This window comes from Ambystoma mexicanum, chromosome 8 (genome assembly GCF_040938575.1).
Source record: "Ambystoma mexicanum isolate Mex_15411 chromosome 8, UKY_AmexF1_1, whole genome shotgun sequence".
Taxonomy (NCBI): domain Eukaryota; kingdom Metazoa; phylum Chordata; class Amphibia; order Caudata; family Ambystomatidae; genus Ambystoma; species Ambystoma mexicanum.
In genome coordinates this window covers 1,011,303,643-1,011,324,228 of record NC_090929.1, presented here as the reverse complement: position 1 = coordinate 1,011,324,228, position 20,586 = coordinate 1,011,303,643, and the positions used below count along the sequence as shown (strand labels likewise).

The window sequence follows — 20,586 nt, the reverse complement described above, 5'->3', positions numbered from 1 at the left end:
TTTCCACACCTGTTAAATGCCTTGACTTCACCATCAACCCCCACCTTTCCTTCACACACCACATAGCCGCTGACAGCAAAACATGCAATCTACAACTACACCGCCTAGCAAAGTCAGACATATCCTTCCTCCTGACAACATCTGCACTGCTGTCTGAGCACTGGTTCTCTCTAAGCGGGACCATGGAAATGCTCTCCTCACTGGACTCCCCAACAACACCCTTTCCCTCTGCAAGTCATACAAAACGCAGCAGCCAGACTCATCCTCTACCTAAACAAACATTCACACATCACCCCCACTCTTGCCCAGCTCCACTGGCTCCCCATACCCCAGAGAATTGCCTTCAAAGGACTCTGCATTGTATTCAAAGTCATCCACCTCAAAACTCCATCTTACCTTCATGACAAAGTCAAACCCATCACCCACACAAACAACAGGCAAGCCAGCTAACACCTACTACACATTCCACTCTGCAAACTCACATGCACACAAAAACAAGCATTTACTCACTGGGGACGCAGGGCATGGAGCACCCTACCTCTTCACATGCGCACTGCATCCTATATCAAAAGGTTCAGAAAGAGCCTCAAATTAAAGCTTTTCAATATTTTAACCATGTAAGGTGCTCCGAGACCCTCTGGGTAGGGCGAGCGCTAAACAAAATTTCAAATAAATAAATAAATAGCATACGTTTGGACACGGCATATTATTACAATGTGAAGCTAATGCGGGCACACAGCTGCCATAAGGGATCAAGTTAAACATGTGTCCTTGCTCTCTTCACTTTCAGGCTCAATGCATCCGTGGGACTCATCTGCTTAAACAAAGATCAACTGTACAATCCATGCAAAGATTACCGTGTGAAGTTCCAATGCACAGGCGACTTCTGCACAGGTAAGGCAGCCTTTCATGGCACTACTCTGTGGGCCTAATTTACATAGCATGTTTGCATGCCATTCAGTGTGGCTTTTGGAACAGAAATGTAACACGTGTTCTCAAACCTATTCCATGGGGCCAGCAACACATCACAAACATAACTCCTGCCAGAGCCAATTTAGCCCTTCACCGTTCGAGGTAAGTAAACTGAGTACAATTAAACTGGGTAATAATAGCTATTATTAAAGCACTCAGAATCAGGAGAAATCCAGCATAAGACGCTATGAAAAAGAACTGAAATTATGATTGATAACTGAATCAGGCCGCTCTTCCTGGAATGCTTTTCCTCTCCCTCTCCTTACTACACTAACTGTAATGCTGTTTATAGCCAACCTCAAAGAAGTCCTTCTTTCTAAAGAACCTGTTTCCTAGCCCTCTACGCTACCACATTACCCTGTTTTCCTCTCTGCCTCCCCTTCATGGACAACCCTATAGCACTTTTACGTCACCCCTACATCCGTAATTTAGCACTTCCTCAACCATCCCATTCCCATGTCATTCTATCCTGTCCTCATCCCTGGTTTGTTTCCACCTTTCCCTGCAACATCTGGTCTTCAATTCACATTCTGTCACCCCCATTGTAAGGAGCAATGTCCTCCACTCTGTTATCAAGGTTACATTTTGTAAGCTTTTTTGTGCTAAAAATGCATTGCTTTCCCTGTACGTTTATGAATAAATGAATGAATTCTTTAATTAAATAAATAAAATAGATGCACATTAAGCTACACAAAGTATACACAGGCACCGAATGTGATGATATAAAAACACGGAACAACCAAAACAGAATTTAAAAAGTCTCCACAAAGGTGGTATCAATGTCTTCTAGTCCCAATTTGTAATGAGAAACAAAGGTGTGCAGAGAGGCCTGGGTAGCTGTGTGACAAACATCCTGCATAGGTACTAGTTTAGCCATCTCCTTTAGCCACCTAATTCCTGGTGGACCTAATCTTAACCAATGGAAGAAAAGGTACCCGCAATATAATGTAAGCTACCACAATTCTGGACATTCACCACCTGCTCGAAGAAGTTGTAGATAGCCAAAAGAGATGAAAAGGAAATTAAACGTACAAAGACCAGAGAATAAGGGCCTCATCACGAGTTGGGCGGTAACGCCGGCGCTAATAGCGCTGGCGCTTTCTGCCCTACCGCCAAACCCCCAGGCGCTATTAGCGCCAGATCACGGGTTTGGCGGTATTGGAAGTCCCCATTCCCCATTGAGCCCATTCGGGAATGCCCCATTTGGCTCAATGGGGAAATTTCACGCTCATACCGCCGGTGGATTTCCCGCCGGCGGTATGAGCACGAATTTTTGGCAGATCTCCCCCCAGCTCAGAGCTGGGGAGAAATCCGCCGAAGCCCTGATTTGGCAGACCCTTAAATCCGTCGGTAATAGCGCTACCGCCGGATTTAAGGGTTACCGCCCAACTCGTGATGAGGCCCTAAGTCAGAACCTCTTTTTGAACCTTAAGTGAATGAAGGCTGTCCTCGTTCAGTGATGATGGAGAAGGAAAGAAAGCAGGGAGGAAGATTTCCTGGCTGATAGAAAACTAAACAATGCTTTAGGCAAAAAGGGAAGGCTGAGCCACTCTAGAAAATGTGCAAACATTGCCATCGGAGCCCTCAACTCCCCCAGAGAACAATCAGTAATCAATACGAAAAACAAGACACAGGGCTAAAAAAACAAGCAGTGATTCCATCAAAAGGAGGCAGCTGTAATAGCTGCAACAGTAAGGCTACATCCCAAGGTGGAAAAATAATCTGACCCTGAGGGTGTGCTAATTAAAAACTCTGTAACAACCTGGAAGCACAACTTCTGGTAACCACAGTGTTCCTGGCTTGTGTGAACCGTTGAGAAAATCAAGAATAAGAGGGGGGAACGAGTTGGAGAACACTGAAACAGAGTATCTGCCTTTCTGTTCTCTACACCTCCATTGAGAGAGATGTTGTGCTTCACCTTGACCCCGAGTGCCTGACCTCTGAGACAGAAGAGGAAAATATAGACAGATCCGGTGAAGTGGGAATGATGGCCCTTTGTTCCTTCCTATCCAGCTGGAACCATGCAGGACAACAGCGTGGATTCCCACCCCATAATGCTCACATTAGTTTTCACCACTAGCTGGCACAAAAGGGAGTGAAGATGTGTCATGCATGCTGGACGCTACGCTCGTAGGACAGCTAGACCGTTCTACTCCAAATGGAGGCTATTCGATACGTTACCGGGAAAACGACGTTTGCACTTTTCACGTCGCTAACTTCACGTGACTTTTGCTTCGTCACGTGAACTACGGTATTACGTATTTAAGCAGCGTAGAAACTTCACTCGCTGCTTCTGATCGTCTCTATTGGCGTTGTGTAGCTGAACCTCTGATCTACATCCTGGCATAATCCTACAGCTACTTTTGAGCCTTCGATAGCGTGTGTTCCGCCACACGCTGATTCCTGGAGCTATCCCTTCGCGTAAATATTCACACGCGTTCTCTGTCTTCAAGCGTGGCTGGTCCGGATTGCGGGAATCCTGCCCGCGTGTAATTCCACACGCTCACGCTGTCTCTAAAACGCGGCTGTTCCGGACTGCGGGAACACCGCCCGCGTGTTATTCCACACGCGCTCTTTGTCTTCAAGTGCGGCTGGCCAAGGCTGCGTGAATCCTGCCCGCGTGTAAATTCCACACGCGCTCTTTGTCTTCACACGCGGCTGGCCAAGGCTGCGTGAATCCTGCCCGCGTGTAAAATCCACACGCGCTCTTTGTCTTCAAGTGCGGCTGGCCAAGGCTGCGTGAATCCTGCCCGCGTGTAAATTCCACACGCGCTCTTTGTCTTCACACGCGGCTGGCCAAGGCTGCATGAATCCTGCTCGCGTGTAAATCCACACGCGCTCTTTTTCTTCAAGTGCGGCTGGCCAAGGCTGCGTGAATCCTGCCCGCGTGTAAAATCCACACGCGCTCTTTGTCTTCACACGCGGCTGGCCAAGGCTGCGTAAATCCTGCCCGCGTGTAAATCCACACGCGCACGTTGTCTTCAAACGCTATTTTCTTCTAACTCCTGCATCTGTGGAATTAACAGAAGGATTGATCCCTATAGGGGAAGGAAGCCTTTCAAGGATTATTGGAAGTGACTTTGAACTGAACTTTGGACGCTATCCTGTGGTGAATTCAACCCGTATCTAGCGTGAGCCTCGTTCCGTTCGGGATAAGTCTCCCTTACTAATTTTCCCTTCCCTGTCGTTTGTTCTTCATTCAAATCCATCAAGAGACTTCTGGATTATTCTACCCAGATATACAGGTCAGTGTGATCATCCCTGTCATTATCTAATTCATCATACTCAGGTTGGAGCAGTTATTCATGATACTTTAATTTCTCCTAGGCTGGATTACTATACCTTACCCACGCCCTTTCCAGTGATCCATCGCTCTGCCTGTTTTATCAGCCAGAGGGTTGTATCATTTGGAAGGTCTTTATTGACTTCACGACTATCAAATCGTGTGAACAGGGATCCGGAAGACCCTACCTCCTGTATCCTTTTGAGTATTGTATCCTTTTCAGTTAATACTTTGGTACATTCTGACAGAATCAGAAGCCATGGAGGGTACGGATCCTTTAACTGTTTTGACACAGTTGATCAACGATTTGAGAAATGAAATGGTTACTGCACAGGACATGTTACGGCACCGTATGGACGTTATGCAAGACGCCCTACATGGTAGTCCTCAGGGAGCACAGGCGCCGATGGCTACTGCATCTGGATCTGGGAGTACGGCACCCCCACAGGAAACTATTAATGTGGTTATGCCCACTCAGTTTCCCTTGGCCCCTCCGGAAAGGTTCACGGGTGATCCCAAAACCTACAGAACCTTTGTAAATCAGTGCCGGCTCCATTTTCTTTGCCGTCCTACCTCTTTTCCTGATCTAACCACAAAAGCAGCCTTCGTGCTTTCCCATTTAGGGGGCACGGCTGCTGCTTGGGCTAACCCTTTGTTGGAAACTAATAGCCCTTTGTTGTACGATTGTGACGATCTCTTGGCTGCTATGAGTAAAGTCTTTGACATGCGTTACTCTACTCAAGCCACTGATTTAGAGTTGCTTAACCTACAACAGGGCAGCCAACCCCTTATGTCTTACGTTGCCCGGTTCAATCAACTGACGGCGGAAACCCAATGGCCTGACAGCAAGAAAACGGCTGTTTTTTACAAGGGTCTTTCTGAAGAACTCAAAGATGCCTTATCTACAGTTCCTGTGGTTCCTACGGGTTTCCCAGAGCTGCTCGATTTGATTCTACAAATCGACGCCCGAAGGAATGCTCGAAAGGGAGAGAAAAAGCCCTTCATGCCAGTCTCGGGGCGGTCAGAGACACCAACAGTCATCTCTAACGACCCTGAACCCATGCAGATAGGCGCCGTGAGAGGCCGATTGTCCAATGCAGAACGGGAGAACCGAAGAAAAAACCACTTATGTATGTACTGTGGTTCTTCCGAGCATTTATTGGCAACATGTCCTAAAAAACCCATCAAGCGTGCGCGAAACGCCAAAACTCGACAATAGCAGGAGTCCCTATGTCGAGTGTTTCATCGGACTCCAGTACCATTCCTAAACATGCGCCTGTAATAGTTCAGGTGACGTTACGTTGTGATGAGCGAGAAGTGGTTTCCAAGGCCATGGTTGATTCTGGAGCCACCAGCAATTACATAGACATCACTTATGCCAAGAACTGTTCCTTACCCCTTGTAAACAAAAAAAGACCTGAAACAGTGAACACCGTGGACGGATCTGTTTTGATTTCTGGTATGGTAACCCAGGAGACGGTACCTGTTCAGATGACGTTATCAAATAACCATTCAGAAGAAATCATCTTCGATGTTATTGCTGCTCCGCAGTACGAGATCATACTTGGTCTTGCATGGTTAACCCTTCACAATCCTGCTGTTGACTGGGTTTCGGGATCGCTCCAATATCCTTCGACTCATTGCAATGAACATTGCTTTACCAGTCAGGAGGTGTCAAATAAACAACACATATTGGCCTCTATGGTGGAGGATTCTACTATCAGCGTTGTACATCAATGCGACAATAACATACCATGCGAATACGCTGATTATGCTGATGTCTTTGATAAAGGCCAGGCAGAACAATTACCTCCTCATCGACAGTACGACTGTCCTATCGAATTGATTCCTGGTGCCAAAATTCCTACAGGCCGTGTTTATTCTTTAACACCTAAAGAAGATGTCGTGTTAAAAGAATACATTGACAAAGCGCTAGCAACGGGCTTTATACGGCCCTCACAATCTCCTGCTGCATCTCCTCTATTCTTTGTTCCTAAGAAAGAGGGAGATCTCAGACCATGCATCGATTACAGGGCACTTAATGATATCACCATCAAAAACCAATACCCCTTACCACTAATAAACGTTCTGTTGGATCAGTTAGGCACTTCCAGTTATTTCACCAAATTGGACTTGCGAGGTGCATACAATTTGGTTCGCATTCATGAAGGCGACGAATGGAAGACCGCTTTGAAGACACGGTATGGTCTTTACGAATATTTGGTGATGCCTTTTGGTCTGTGCAATGCTCCCGCCACATTTTAATTTTTTATGAATGATATATTCAGAGACATAATGGACCAATTTGTGGTTGTCTATCTGGACGACATTTTGATCTACTCATCATCTTTATCGGAACACGTCAGACATGTTTCTACAGTCCTACAAAGACTTAGGGAGAACCATCTTTATGTGAAAGCCGAAAAATGTGTCTTTCATTCACAGGAAGTGGAATTCCTTGGTTACGACATTACCAATCTAGGAGCTCGAATGAGTCGTTCCAAGGTAAAGGCCGTCTTGAATTGGCCGATTCCGCATAACGTCAAGTCACTACAGTCTTTCTTGGGCTTTGCGAACTTCTATCGCAGATTTATCCATTCCTTTTCCAAAACAGTAGCTCCTTTGACGGCTTTAACTAGTTCCAAAGTACCTTTCTGTTGGAACCAACATGCCCAAGCAGCATTCGAAAAGCTGAAGGAAGCATTTACCACTGCACCCGTGCTTCAACATCCGGATCCTGATCGCCAGTTTGTCGTTGAAGCGGATGCATCCAGTGTCGCTATTGGCGCAGTGCTCTCACAAGTTTGCACAGAAACCAAGGAGGAACACCCAGTGGCTTTCTTCTCTCGAAAACTCACCTCATATGAACGGAACTACACCGTTACTGAGCGGGAACTACTGGCTATCAAAGATGCTTTCCGAGAATGGCGTCATCATCTTCTTGGGGCCAAACAACAGGTGTTGGTGTACTCTGACCATAGAAATCTCCAAGCATTCAAATCCATGAAATGCCTCACGGCCCGTCAGGCCAGATGGCATGTCTTTTTTGCCCAATACGATTTCCAGGTCACCTATCGTCCTGCCCGAGAACATGTTAAGTCGGACGCTTTGTCCCGTATGAGTAAAGAGGCGCAGGAAGAAAAACAAGTACAGATCCAGCTGTTGGCAGATCATGTGATTTGTAGTTGTTCGGTTCAACCATCCTTAAAAACCGAAACACAAGAGTGGGTAAAAAATAATCCACAAGTAGTCCAGGATATGAATCTGGACGTGCATAACGGTTTACCATTCACACAAGGAGTACTTTATCTACCAACTCCTTCAATGCGGAATAAAGCCCTCAAATGGAATCATGATTCCTTGATTGCAGCCCATCCTGGGCGGAAGAAAACACTGGACCTGCTCAAAAGGTGGTGCTGGTGGCCATCCATGGCAAAAGATGTTATAAACTATGTATCTTCTTGTTCTGTATGTATCCAATGTAAAAACACTCCTGGTAAACCAGTGGGCTTACTCCAATCCCTGCCTGTCCCTAACAAACCATGGGACATGATATCTATGGACTTTGTGGTAGAACTCCCCCCAAATCAGGGATATGATACCCTATGGGTCGTAGTGGATTATTTCACTAAATTGGCTCTATTTATTCCCTGTATTGGTTTACCAACTGCTACTGTTCTGGCTGAACTATTCATCCAACATATATTTCGTTTCTTTGGTCTACCATCAGTAATCATTACTGACAGGGGCTCGCAGTTTGCGTCACGCTTTTGGAGAGCTTTAACATCTGCATTACTGATTGATGATAGAATGTCCAGTGCTTATCATCCTCAAACCGACGGACAGACCGAAAGGGTCAATTGTACTATGGAACAATATCTGCGGTGTCTGTGTTTGCAATACCAATCGGATTGGCTCACGGTACTGCCGGCGGCTGAATTCGCCTATAACAACTCTTATCATAGTGCCATAGGCACTTCACCGTTCTATGCTCTCTATGGACAACACCCCCGATCAATACCTCTGGATTCCGGTCTATCCTTGGACACGCCTGCCGCAGGCCGTACTCTTCGTGATCTGAAGAGATTACAAAGAAAGGTAAAGCAGCAATTGGAGCAGGCTAAACGACGTGACAAGTTCTATGCCGATGCTCATAGAGTATCCGCACCTGTCTATAAGGCTGGTATGAAAGTCTGGCTATCCACTAAGAACTTAAGGATTCCAGGCAAAAAGAAATTGTTGCCTAGATACATCGGTCCGTATGTAGTGCTCCATGTTCTTAATCCTGCTGCTGTACGTCTGGCTTTGCCACAACGATGGCGGGTGCATCCTGTATTCCACGTCTCGCTCATTAAGCCATTCTCTGACACTACTAGACTGCCTGTACGGCCTGTTGCTATTTCTGTGCGGGGGTCTGATGAATACGAGGTACAAGACATACTGGATATGAAACTCCGTTCTGGTAGACCATATTATCTGGTGGATTGGAAGGGCTATGGTCCCGAGGATAGGTCCTGGGAACCCCTTTCCAACATTCATGCTCCTGCTTTATTGAAGCGCTTTCACACAAGAAGGGGAGAGGGTGTCCCTTTGGGGGATGGCACTGTCATGCATGCTGGACGCTACGCTCGTAGGACAGCTAGACCGTTCTACTCCAAATGGAGGCTATTCGATACGTTACCGGGAAAACGACGTTTGCACTTTTCACGTCGCTAACTTCACGTGACTTTTGCTTCGTCACGTGAACTACGGTATTACGTATTTAAGCAGCGTAGAAACTTCACTCGCTGCTTCTGATCGTCTCTATTGGCGTTGTGTAGCTGAACCTCTGATCTACATCCTGGCATAATCCTACAGCTACTTTTGAGCCTTCGATAGCGTGTGTTCCGCCACACGCTGATTCCTGGAGCTATCCCTTCGCGTAAATATTCACACGAGTTCTCTGTCTTCAAGCGTGGCTGGTCCGGATTGCGGGAATCCTGCCCGCGTGTAATTCCACACGCTCACGCTGTCTCTAAAACGCGGCTGTTCCGGACTGCGGGAACACCGCCCGCGTGTTATTCCACACGCGCTCTTTGTCTTCAAGTGCGGCTGGCCAAGGCTGCGTGAATCCTGCCCGCGTGTAAATTCCACACGCGCTCTTTGTCTTCACACGCGGCTGGCCAAGGCTGCGTGAATCCTGCCCGCGTGTAAAATCCACACGCGCTCTTTGTCTTCAAGTGCGGCTGGCCAAGGCTGCGTGAATCCTGCCCGCGTGTAAATTCCACACGCGCTCTTTGTCTTCACACGCGGCTGGCCAAGGCTGCATGAATCCTGCTCGCGTGTAAATCCACACGCGCTCTTTTTCTTCAAGTGCGGCTGGCCAAGGCTGCGTGAATCCTGCCCGCGTGTAAAATCCACACGCGCTCTTTGTCTTCACACGCGGCTGGCCAAGGCTGCGTAAATCCTGCCCGCGTGTAAATCCACACGCGCACGTTGTCTTCACACGCGGCTGGCCCAGACTGCGCGAATCCTGCCCGCGTGTAAATCCACACGCGCACGTTGTCTTCAAACGCTATTTTCTTCTAACTCCTGCATCTGTGGAATTAACAGAAGGATTGATCCCTATAGTGGGAAGGAAGCCTTTCAAGGATTATTGGAAGTGACTTTGAACTGAACATTGGACGCTATCCTGTGGTGAATTCAACCCGTATCTAGCGTGAGCCTCGTTCCGTTCGGGATAAGTCTCCCTTACTAATTTTCCCTTCCCTGTCGTTTGTTCTTCATTCAAATCCATCAAGAGACTTCTGGATTATTCTACCCAGATATACAGGTCAGTGTGATCATCCCTGTCATTATCTAATTCATCATACTCAGGTTGGAGCAGTTATTCATGATACTTTAATTTGTCCTAGGCTGGATTACTATACCTTACCCACGCCCTTTCCAGTGATCCATCGCTCTGCCTGTTTTATCAGCCAGAGGGTTGTATCATTTGGAAGGTCTTTATTGACTTCACGACTATCAAATCGTGTGAACAGGGATCCGGAAGACCCTACCTCCTGTATCCTTTTGAGTATTGTATCCTTTTCAGTTAATACTTTGGTACATTCTGACAAGATGGCCCTTCGCCGGCTTTACCGCAGAAAACACCACTGCATAGATCATCTATCTTCAGAGACACAGCAATCAGAACCTTCAATGATTGAAGTGAGTGGACGCAATATCTGAGAATATGTATTACCATGGGGGGAAGGTGTAGTTTAGCTGAAGAGCCACAAACAAGGTTCGCGATCCCATGAGATGTGACCCACCCTTGCACTAGAGCAGTCAATGGGCCTCATTACACAGTAGGCGGTGAACCATGGCGCAATTAACCCCATGGTTCATGCCGGTAAAATACCGGCACCGCCTTGGTGGAAAGGGGAATTACCGCCCCATTCCAAGGTTGGAGGGGTGGTAATTCCCCCTTCCACCATTGCCCTTCCCCATTCCCATTTTTGCCCCATAGGGCATAATGGGAATGGTGAAGGCGCTAATTACGGCACCGCAAATTGCGGTACCGTAATTAGCTGCCTGGGTCCCTTTGCGGGTTGGTTTTTAACACCTGCAAAAAGCAGGCGTTAAAATCCCCAACCCGCAAAGGGACCTCGTAGTAAGGCAGTAAAGACTTAACATACCGGTAAAATACCGGTACCGGTAAACCCTTACCGCCTACCGTGTAATGAGGCCCAATTTCTGTAATAGGCGCTTTATATGCATAAACTCGACTAAACTGAACTAAAAGGACTTAAAGATTACATTGGAGGAAGCTCGCATCCAGCATAGATTCTTGCCCCTGATCACGCTAAAAATGTGCAACCTATGTATTGCAAGTTCTGTGATGTGATGAGAAGCATCTTCCACCAGTACTGGAGGAGATAAACTCCAGAGTAATGCCCACTACAAACTGCATCAACTTCCCTGCTTTTGTGAAATAAATCTGCATTGACCAGCCAGTCATCTAAGTGAGGACAGCACATGATTCCTGAAATGTGAATCAGCATCGCCATAGGCACCAAAAGATTTATGAAGACTTTGGAGGCTGACTTGAGGCTCAATGAAAGGGCCTCTCACTGGTAATAATGGCACTGAAATGAAAACCACCGGTCCATGCTCATAGGAGCAAATGTTGCTCCGCTGGGGAATAGGCCCTCAAGCGAGGCCTCTTTGCTCAGACCATCATGGTTCACGGTCCATTAACACTATTTGGTCATCCTTGTGCCCCCACATAGGCTGTTGCCATGAACCCAGCTATTTATGCTATAAATAAGAGCCATTTACACCAAATTTAAAGCTGCCTTTAATCTGATTCTTTACTCATGGGAAACTTGTTTAGAATGTTGTATATTGTATATTATTGGAAGTTGTGCTTGTAAAACATTTAGGGCTTTCAGCCGAAATATAGTTATGATGATGATGAAATAAAACGTTTAACAAGTCGTGTACTGCTTGCAATGAGGGGCTGACAAATTGTGCCCCCTTTTCCGGAGTCGACATATTATGACTGCCTATATCACCGCTCCCATCTTCAAAGGCAATATGGGTAATGGAATTAAACTGGCGTCATATGAATGGATTTCATATTTTTCAGGTGTCATGGGTGCTTCCATAACTAAATCACTGATGTGTCTTAGCAGAATTTACAGATGTCACCTGGACTGTACTTTTATCATTAGTATCATGTTTGTAGGCTATAACATAGTTACAGTAAGGAATTGCTATCAATAACCACATTCAGCGAGGAGGGTAGGAACAAGACCTCATCATGATTAGCGTCCTGCTTGACCTCAGCATTAGCCCCGAGTGTACGTCTCAGCACATAATATGCCATTATTCTGTCTTTGGGAGCACCTGTAGTCAGCGTTGCATTGGAATGCATGTTAGGCGATTTTGAATCCATTGTTGGTTCTGCTAACATGTTAGACTTGACGCTACTCATATTATACATTGGTTCGTCTGTGTACATAATTCATGTATATCTTCTCAATATAGACGCCTGGCCAATCGGCCGCTTTTAATAGACAACAAACCGCGATGACAGAATAATCCCCTTATTCGCTAGCTGCTATCCCCCTGGACTGCAGGACTGCACTTCTGCTCGAAATCCATGCACACGTGCTCATGCGTGGCTCTTAGGGTTAAATAAGTTCCAAGTGAAGTAGGTGGAGTTCTGCAACAGGAACAGCAAAACATTGAAGGTAAGCAGAATGTGATAGACAAAGCTGCTGATTGCAGGAATGCACTTCTCTCACAACCCCCCAACCAATTCATACACCAGATGCTTGAGGAGACACTTGAGTTTTGTTGCCCCAGAGAGAGGTTGGATGGCAAGGCCAGGGTGTGGCAGGCACAGAGAGGTCTGCCCAAGCAGAGGAACGAGCCAATCACATCACAGGTGGAATCCATACTCAGGGTGCGAGCCTGACAGCCTACCGTCATCCAAGGTAACGCGCTGTGGGCCCTGGCACCATAGAGAGACCGAACGATAGGCCTATAAAAGCCTGTAAGCTCAGTTCGGCAGTGTAGGTGTGGAGTAGGAACAGGAGGCAAGGGAGTGGAGACAGAAGTTTGTTTGGAGAAGGTTGGTGGTGAGAGCACGAGACTGAGGAAGACTCAGGGGACGCGATGAGACATCCAGGATGCTGGGCAATACTGAAATCTTGAAGGTGGAGGAGAGTCCCGGGAGACCCGTCCACGAGCCAAGAGAGCTGGAGCAAGAGGCAAGTAATGGAGAAAGAAGGTGATGCCCCGAGTGGCGTAGAAGGCTCCGGAGGAATGGTAGGAGTGGACAAGGTGGGAACAATCTAGAGACCATTAAGATGGAAAGTAGAGGGAAAGAAGATGGTGCACTAGGGGGTGAAGAAGGTGCAAAGTGTGACAAAATGGATTCTGCCGAACAAGAGTACAATGGTGAGTAGGGGTAAAATGGTCCACTCAGCTCTCACACTTCTACAAACCAAAACACAACGCAATCATTAAGGTAAAATGGGGACAATCAAGAGATCTAACGCCTTTGTCTTTTGTGGTAACACAGGCCGATGGAAGGATATACTCTTAAGAGGGGTGTGACAGTGAACCAGTAGTGACCCAAACAATACAGTGTCACAGTCAAAAATAAAGGGAATGTCCAATCAAGGTTTCTATAACAAATATAAACACTTTAATAAAACACACCATCTGCAAGTAGAAGGAAAAGAGATTACTATACAAAAACCCATCCCAAAGGAAAGCACAGAGACGATGCAAAAGACTAATGAAAGTAGCACTCAGAGTGTATTTCCAGGAGTGGTAGGTAAGGTACTACCATAAAAAGAATATTGGGTCGAAAGCAGGAGCGATCATGACCTAACCAGTCTCTAGGGTCCCAGTGGACTGTGAGAGCAGTTCAGTGTTACTGTACGTGGATTAAGTTCTTGGTGGGCTGATGTATCAGACCCTAGTTCAAATGATTATGCATGCTGATCAGGTTCAGATGGCCAAATAGGATTGTGGAGGTCCTGTCAGCAAGCAGGCATCGAGCAGTACTGAATGCGGGTGCTCGGTGCGGGCATACAGCAGTGATTCAATGCAGGTTGGCGCGATCCAAAGAACACTTCACTGTTGGCCAGGCCCAGTCGGACTTTGGCCACTGGTATAGGTCGGCGAGTGATGCTCCAGTGGTTTGAGTTGGCAGGCAAAAATCATTAAAGTGGTTATCGAGGGTGTGTCAATTTGCTGTCAATGAGGCAACGGTTCTCCGGCTAGCTGGGCTGAGTTGTGGCTATAATTCCTGGTTGCAGTCGGCGAGTGACCCTCCAAAGATTTGTTTCAGGGTCCAGCATTAAGCAGACGCTTTGGGCCTAGCAGGTGATGTGCTTTGCTAAGACACTTTTCGGTGTCCACCTGGTTTAGATTTTGGCAATTAGTTTGGCAGGTGGGAGGAAGGTTCCATGTGTTAATATCCCTGCAAAAATTTGCCATATTTTTACAGCGATCTTAAGGCATGGAACCTGCGGGGGACACCCCCGCAACCCCTGCATTATTTTTAAAGGCAATCCCTGCTCCCAAACTCCCCAAAAATGACCCCCCCAAAAATATCACCTATGGCCGTTCCAGACGACCATGTATACGGCAATATTTTTGGTGGGGATAATATGTAGTGATACCAGGAGGAAAGCAGTCACCAGCACCAGCACCTTCCCTATTTGTTCATGATGTGTGAAACACAGAGCAACCAGTTTGGTGCGGGAGAACATGAAGCTTCGGCTGGTCTGGCTCTTTGGTTGTTGTGAGGACTTCGTAAAGGACAGGAGGACAGGATACTCCAGTTCCGGGTCTGCTCTTCGGCACAGAAGATCCATTGCAGAATGGTTGGTCCTAGTCCACCACACTGGTCACTCCCAATGTCCCCTGAGAGTGGAGAGAGGACAGATCTTCCTTCTGTCTTGGATGTCTCCTTCTTCACTTCCGGTGGAGGACTTTGGACAGTGCAACTGTCCCACAGGAAGTCAAGATGAGAATGTTTAGAACGTCTCTTCAGCCTTAAAGGATCGTGGAGGAACTGAGGGAATTCTGCTGAAGGGGCGCAAGACTCCTGTTTTCAAAGGCACAATTCCTCAGCAGATTGGTCTAAAGCTAGCCTGCTTTAGGGGACCAATCCCAGCTCCTGGCTGGAGTAGACCTTGCCCTGTTGATCTTGCACTCAAAGTGCTTTGCTCCACCCACAGGAGGTGGAGGAGATAGGAAAGGGAAAGAGAGACAATGAGAAACAAGACGGTGGAAGGCTTCTTCCATTGTCCAGGGCACTCCTGCCTATCCTACTCCCGCTCCCTTCCCTCTTACTGACAACAAAGACCTTTGGATATGCAGCACCCTGGTGTGAAGCTACTCCTCCTGAATGGGTATTCTCCTTAGATACCTGGGCCCAGGACATCTGCCTGCTGTGTGTCTGCCTCTGCGGGAGGGGGTTACTGACTCTCCCAAAGAGAATCAAAGAGAGGCCAGGTCCTCTGGGTTTCGGTCCTGCCGTGTGGCAGTATCAGATTGTCTGACCCAAATACACTTTCAGAGTTGACTCACAGGAATTGATACATGTGCAATATCAATTGGGATGTGGTGGCCATGATCATAAGTATCGCCTAGCACTATGCCTAAACTCAGGCATAGCTTATTCTTAGACATAACCCTGTCACCAGAATGGGCTACTCATGATCATCGTCGTTTGGGTACAGGGGGCATATCTTAAATGTTGCTTCTGTGCTGCAGTGACTTTGCTATCGCTGTAGCGGTCAAGTGGGCATCTTGTGACATCTTGTGACCTTTGAACCTGATCTGTGCTACGAGCAGAGTGGGTGCTGCAGATCCGGCAACTGATGAAGCAGGGCTCACATGCACTTTGCTTGTGGCATGGAGGTGCGGCATAGGGGGATCTGGTAAGTAGATTACCCCTTTGGAGAAGGAATCACTGCACATTTTATGTAATAATAAAAATCAATAAAGCCAGGGTTTTGCACACACAGAGCAATGAATACGCTGGGAGAGACTGAAAAATGCTTTCATGTGAAAGTGAAGTGCAAAGGGTGGTGACAGAAGGAAAGACTAGAAGTAGCCAAGAGAAGAGCAATGCCCAAAGGTGTGAATAATTAGAGGGTGAAATATTAAGAAGGAGGGTCGTACTCAGAAGAGTGGAGAAGGTGCTCAAATGAGTGAAGAAGGTGGAAGAGTCATGGAGGTTATTAAGTCTGAGAATTGACAGGGAAAGAGTGGTGCTCTGAGGATCAAAACATTTACCTAAAAGGTGGAAGAAAGAAGATTGATTTGGAGAAAAGTGAGCCTAGTGTCCAAAAGGGTCAAGACTATCAGGCGAATGTGTGGGGAGATTGGGGATAGCGAGGAGGACGTTTGTGAAGTGCATCAAGAGAAGTTTGCTGAAGTGCATCCGGAGGGTGGACATTATTAAGAGGTTATAGTCAGAGCTACAGAAGCCTACAGACAATGGCAAAGAGTGTTTGGAGAAGAGGCTGGAGATGAGAGAGAGATAGAGGTGGTTGAAGAGGAGAAGTTGAATAGCAGGAAATATCAATAAGAGACAGGAAGAAGCAAGGATGGGAATAGAGAATACCATAGGATGCTTGAGGAGACTAAGGATGGGTGCTGATGCCCTATCGAGCACGTACTCTAGCTCTACCTCTTATCCTCAAGGAGGCCACAAGAGACCTGCAGGCTTAGGATGGATCTGCTGGGTAACATTATGACGAAATGTACAAGAAACCCTAGAACGTGGGAGTGTGACAGTGAGAGAGAAGGGTTTGGGGTCGCAGGGAAACCTGTAACCAAAGGATTTAGGGAATCCCTGGAAACCGAAGACAGAGGACTAATGGAAAACTCTACCCCAGACACACCAAGAATTAGGAACCTTTTAAAATACTTTCCTTAGATATTTTGAGCAGCAACCTAACTCTGGAGAGTAACCATCCTGACATTTCAGTTCACTGAATTACTACTCATTTATTATTTTGCCCCCAAAGTGAAAACATGACTCAATAAAATACATTAACCTTAAGCTTTGTGCGTTCACCTGGCCATTTGATATCCATCACAGTCGTTACATCGGTCGCAGACCTTCCTTGAACTTAAGAAGCAATTTCCTGCTCTTCATTCACCATTGAAGATTAGGACATTGGGGAATGAGAGGAAGACAAGAATGAACATGAGGGGACGTATGTGCACACTTTCTAATGGTCCAAAGGCTTCATGATCTGTTTCACCTGAGAAAGTGAAACCTTAGAATTTCCAGTCTGTGAGCCCTTCTGCATCTGTGCCGCCTGGCAGGGACAATATCCACATGCTTAAAGTCCTTTCTGTCGTCTATTGTCAACATCATACCAACTTTACACCATCAGTCTAAAACAACAGTATGTCCAGATGAACTATTCACCGGCCTCAAGTAGACAACCACTTCCGAGTGTGTTCAGCATCCTTCCCACACACCTCCTTCACCAAAAAAAGAAGTAACGGCTCAGCTACACGGATCAAGCCCTGGGTGCGTTTGACATGATGCAAACCCTTGTTTTCCCTGTGAAATGGTCTGGACCTCCTGGTTCTGGCTCTGAAGTCCGGCAGCCACCATGGATTCAGGGGGTCATACCTTAGTGTCAGTTCCTGTGCAGGTGGAGGCTGACAGTCCCTGCATCCCACCCTGCTGCAGAGACACTCATGCCGCCGAGCCCTAGACACATCGCTTAGTGCATGAAGGATACAGCAGGCCAACTGCAAAGTGAATTTTCTGATCCTGGCATGGGAACATTTTCAAAAGAAAGGACACCAGTCATCCCTTCTACAAAACAAACAGTAGCCCGTGGAAGAATGCCGCATCCTTCAGGATTGAAGTCGTGGGATGAGGAAGAAGGAAGTGGAGGTAATATAAGCAATAAAGTCAACTTTGAATAACAGCAGATACTGGCAAACTACAAACAGCCATTAAAGAGCTATACATCCTTTAGCTTATAACATTTCAAACATAAAGCATATTTCACTATGAGGCTTGTTTTTCGTTCACTACACTTTAAGATCTATGAATGAATGCTATCAAGAGTTTTTTGTTTACAGAAGTATGTTTTCAAGCTTCCATAAAGAGCACTTTCTGTACTGAATGTCATGGCTCTTTCAACAACACCTGACCAAGGTACTAAATCCAATGGACGCACATACCGGCGTACAGACCTCACAGTACTCCGCTACTGTTAAAAGAAGCCATCGCAAATGCCGGCTACTCACACTCTGTACAGCACTCCGCTGCTCTCTTTCTACGTCCACGCTGTCAACAAAAATAAATAAATAAAATGCTCAGAAGCAGTTTTCCAGTGACATGCAAAATGTCTTAGATCTTGTGTTTCTAGTTCAAGTATACACTCCCCCGTTCATCTATTGAACATTAGTGCAAAGTAACATTTGGTGTCAGTTTCAGTGAGGCAGGTGAGAGGCAGGTGAGAGAGCGGCTGTTCTCACAGACCCTTCAAGGGCCTTCTGATTTTTGTAATTTGTAGACCTTTGCCCCCCAGTGCCTCCAGGCCCGCCGTGCAACTTCTCCTCCTTCCCCGCTCCCTTCCCACGACTTCCCCTTCTCTCTTGTGTTCCCATCTGCCCCCTTACCTGATTGGGCTTGACCCGGCTCTTAAGCGACCCCCCCCCGCAGGGCAGCCCCCTGCCCGGCAGCCCCTGTGGCTAAGGGCCCCATGGAAAAGGGCGGCTTCCACTGAGACGGCTCCAGACAGTGGGCCTCATTACACGGACGGCGGTAAGGGTTAACGGTCAACGTTAATGGCAACGGTGACCGTTAACCCTTACCGCCGTACTACGAGGTCCCTTTGCGGGTTGGAGGATTTAACGCCTGCTTCTTGCAGGCGTTGAAATCCAACCCGCTAAGGGACCTCGGAGCTAATTACGGCACCGCAAAATTGCGGTGCCGTAATTAGCGCCTTCCCCATTTCCATAGAGCCCTATGGGGCAGAAATGGGAATGGGGAAGGGCAATGGCGGAAAGGGGATTTACCGCCCCTCCAACCTTGGAATGGGGCGGTAAATCCCCTTTCCGCCAAGGCGGTGCCGGTATTTTACCGGCATGAGCCATGGCGCTAGTAGCGCCATGGCTCACCGCCTACCGTGTAATGAGGCCCAGTGTCTCTTCAGGTGTCCGCAGGGGCAGCCAGCGGCCAGCTGTCATAACCAGCAGCGACTTAACAAGGTATGAGCGTCTCCTGGTTAGTCATTAGAGCCTGCATTCTACCCCTGACAACCCTGCCTCAGAGCAGATTCTCAGACATGCATTGTGAAGTATATAAAATTGCATTGTGAAACTTAGGCCTCCCCCACCCCTTACAGGACTCTCAGACTTAGGTGTGTTTTCTTGGTGTGTTCAAACTAGAATTGCATTGCGAAGTATTTAAAATTGCATTGTGAAGTATTTAACATTGCATTGTGAAACCTAGGCCCCCCCCCCTTACAGGACTCTCATAGGTAGGTGTGTTTTCTAGGTGTGTTCAAACTAAAACTGCATTGTGAAGTATTTAAAATTGCATTGTGAAGTATTTAAAATTGCATTTTGAAACCTTGCCCCCCCTTTTACAGGACTCTCAGACTTAGGTGTGTTTTCTAGGTGTGTTTAAACTAAAATTGCATTGTGATGTATTTAAAATTGCATTGTGAAGTATTTAAAATTGCATTGTGAAACCTACCTCCCCTTTACAGGACTCTTAGACTTAGGTGTGTTTCTCCAGTATCTAAATATCACTGTGATAGTGGTGCCATTCTGTGGTCGACTTCTTAGCTAAGCACTCATCTAGCAACTGTCTACCATTGTCTGAGTGCCTGTCATATTGTCCAATTTTCAACTTGTATTGTCTTTCTCTGCCTCGTGCACTTGCACCCCGCCCTGCGTCCTTCCCTAGTGTCCTCCCCTACCCCTCCCACTCCCTTCCTCTTCTCTACCCACCTACTCTATGGTGCTCTCTGTCTCTCCTATCTTTTCTAACTGCTTCTCAATTGACTATCCTTCTCCCCTCACTAAATCCGGTAGGATGAAGTTTAAAAAGGATATCCTGGTCTCCAACCCAGGCCTTCCGATCGTTGACAACTATACGAGTGCCGCCTCCAGGCAAACCTTTACCAACATCTTCTTTGTCGTTTCCTCGCCAGACCTATGGACTCTTCATATGGTCTCTGTGCTTTCTCCTTTCTCTTCTTCTCCCATCAATGGTGGCACCCGGTGGGAGGCCCTCCTGTCCTCCTTCCACTCCTCTAAGATCATCATTAATGTTTACTTGCATGGTACCGTCTTGGACCAAGGCCCTCAGGCCAATCTTCTCCTCTTTGATAGACGCTTCCCGCACCTCATCAATTTCCTTCCTTCTCCTGCTGTCCCCTCTCTTCCCTCCACGACTTCCTCACTGTCCCATGCTGTCTCCTCCTTGACTACCTTGCCCTCTCCTCCTTCCTCTTCTACACCTCTGCAGGGTGTACCTCTGATTTGTACCGCTCCCCGGAAATCTTTCAAGGACGGCAACCTTCTCTATATTGCCACTCTTAACTCTCCCTCAGCTGTCAAACACTCCTCTGACATCTACTGCCTCTTTGAGTAATTTGACCTCGGGTGTCCTCAGTCTCACCGAGACTTGGTTCACGGTCAGCTCTGTCACCAGTTTTGACACTCTCCTCCCTGGCGGCTCCAAGATCCTCTCTGCGCCCAGGTCCAACCGCTCCAGAGGGAGTGTAGCCCTGATCTTCCCTGAGTGGATTCCTGCCTCTGTCATTCCTACGCAGGCCTACTCCTCTTTC

The 20,586-nt window shown here is 47.2% G+C and overlaps 1 protein-coding gene across 1 annotated transcript in view; it reads left to right on the top strand.

Moving 5' to 3' along the window:
- The window catches only part of LOC138472655 (mucin-5AC-like), a 515,681-nt gene that overhangs the window by 258,274 nt on the left and 236,821 nt on the right, over window positions 1-20,586 (top strand). Inside the window, exon 6 of the mRNA XM_069610941.1 lies at window positions 791-894. Within this exon, the coding sequence (XP_069467042.1) occupies window positions 791-894 (104 nt within the window). The remainder of the gene's footprint in view (window positions 1-790; window positions 895-20,586) is intronic.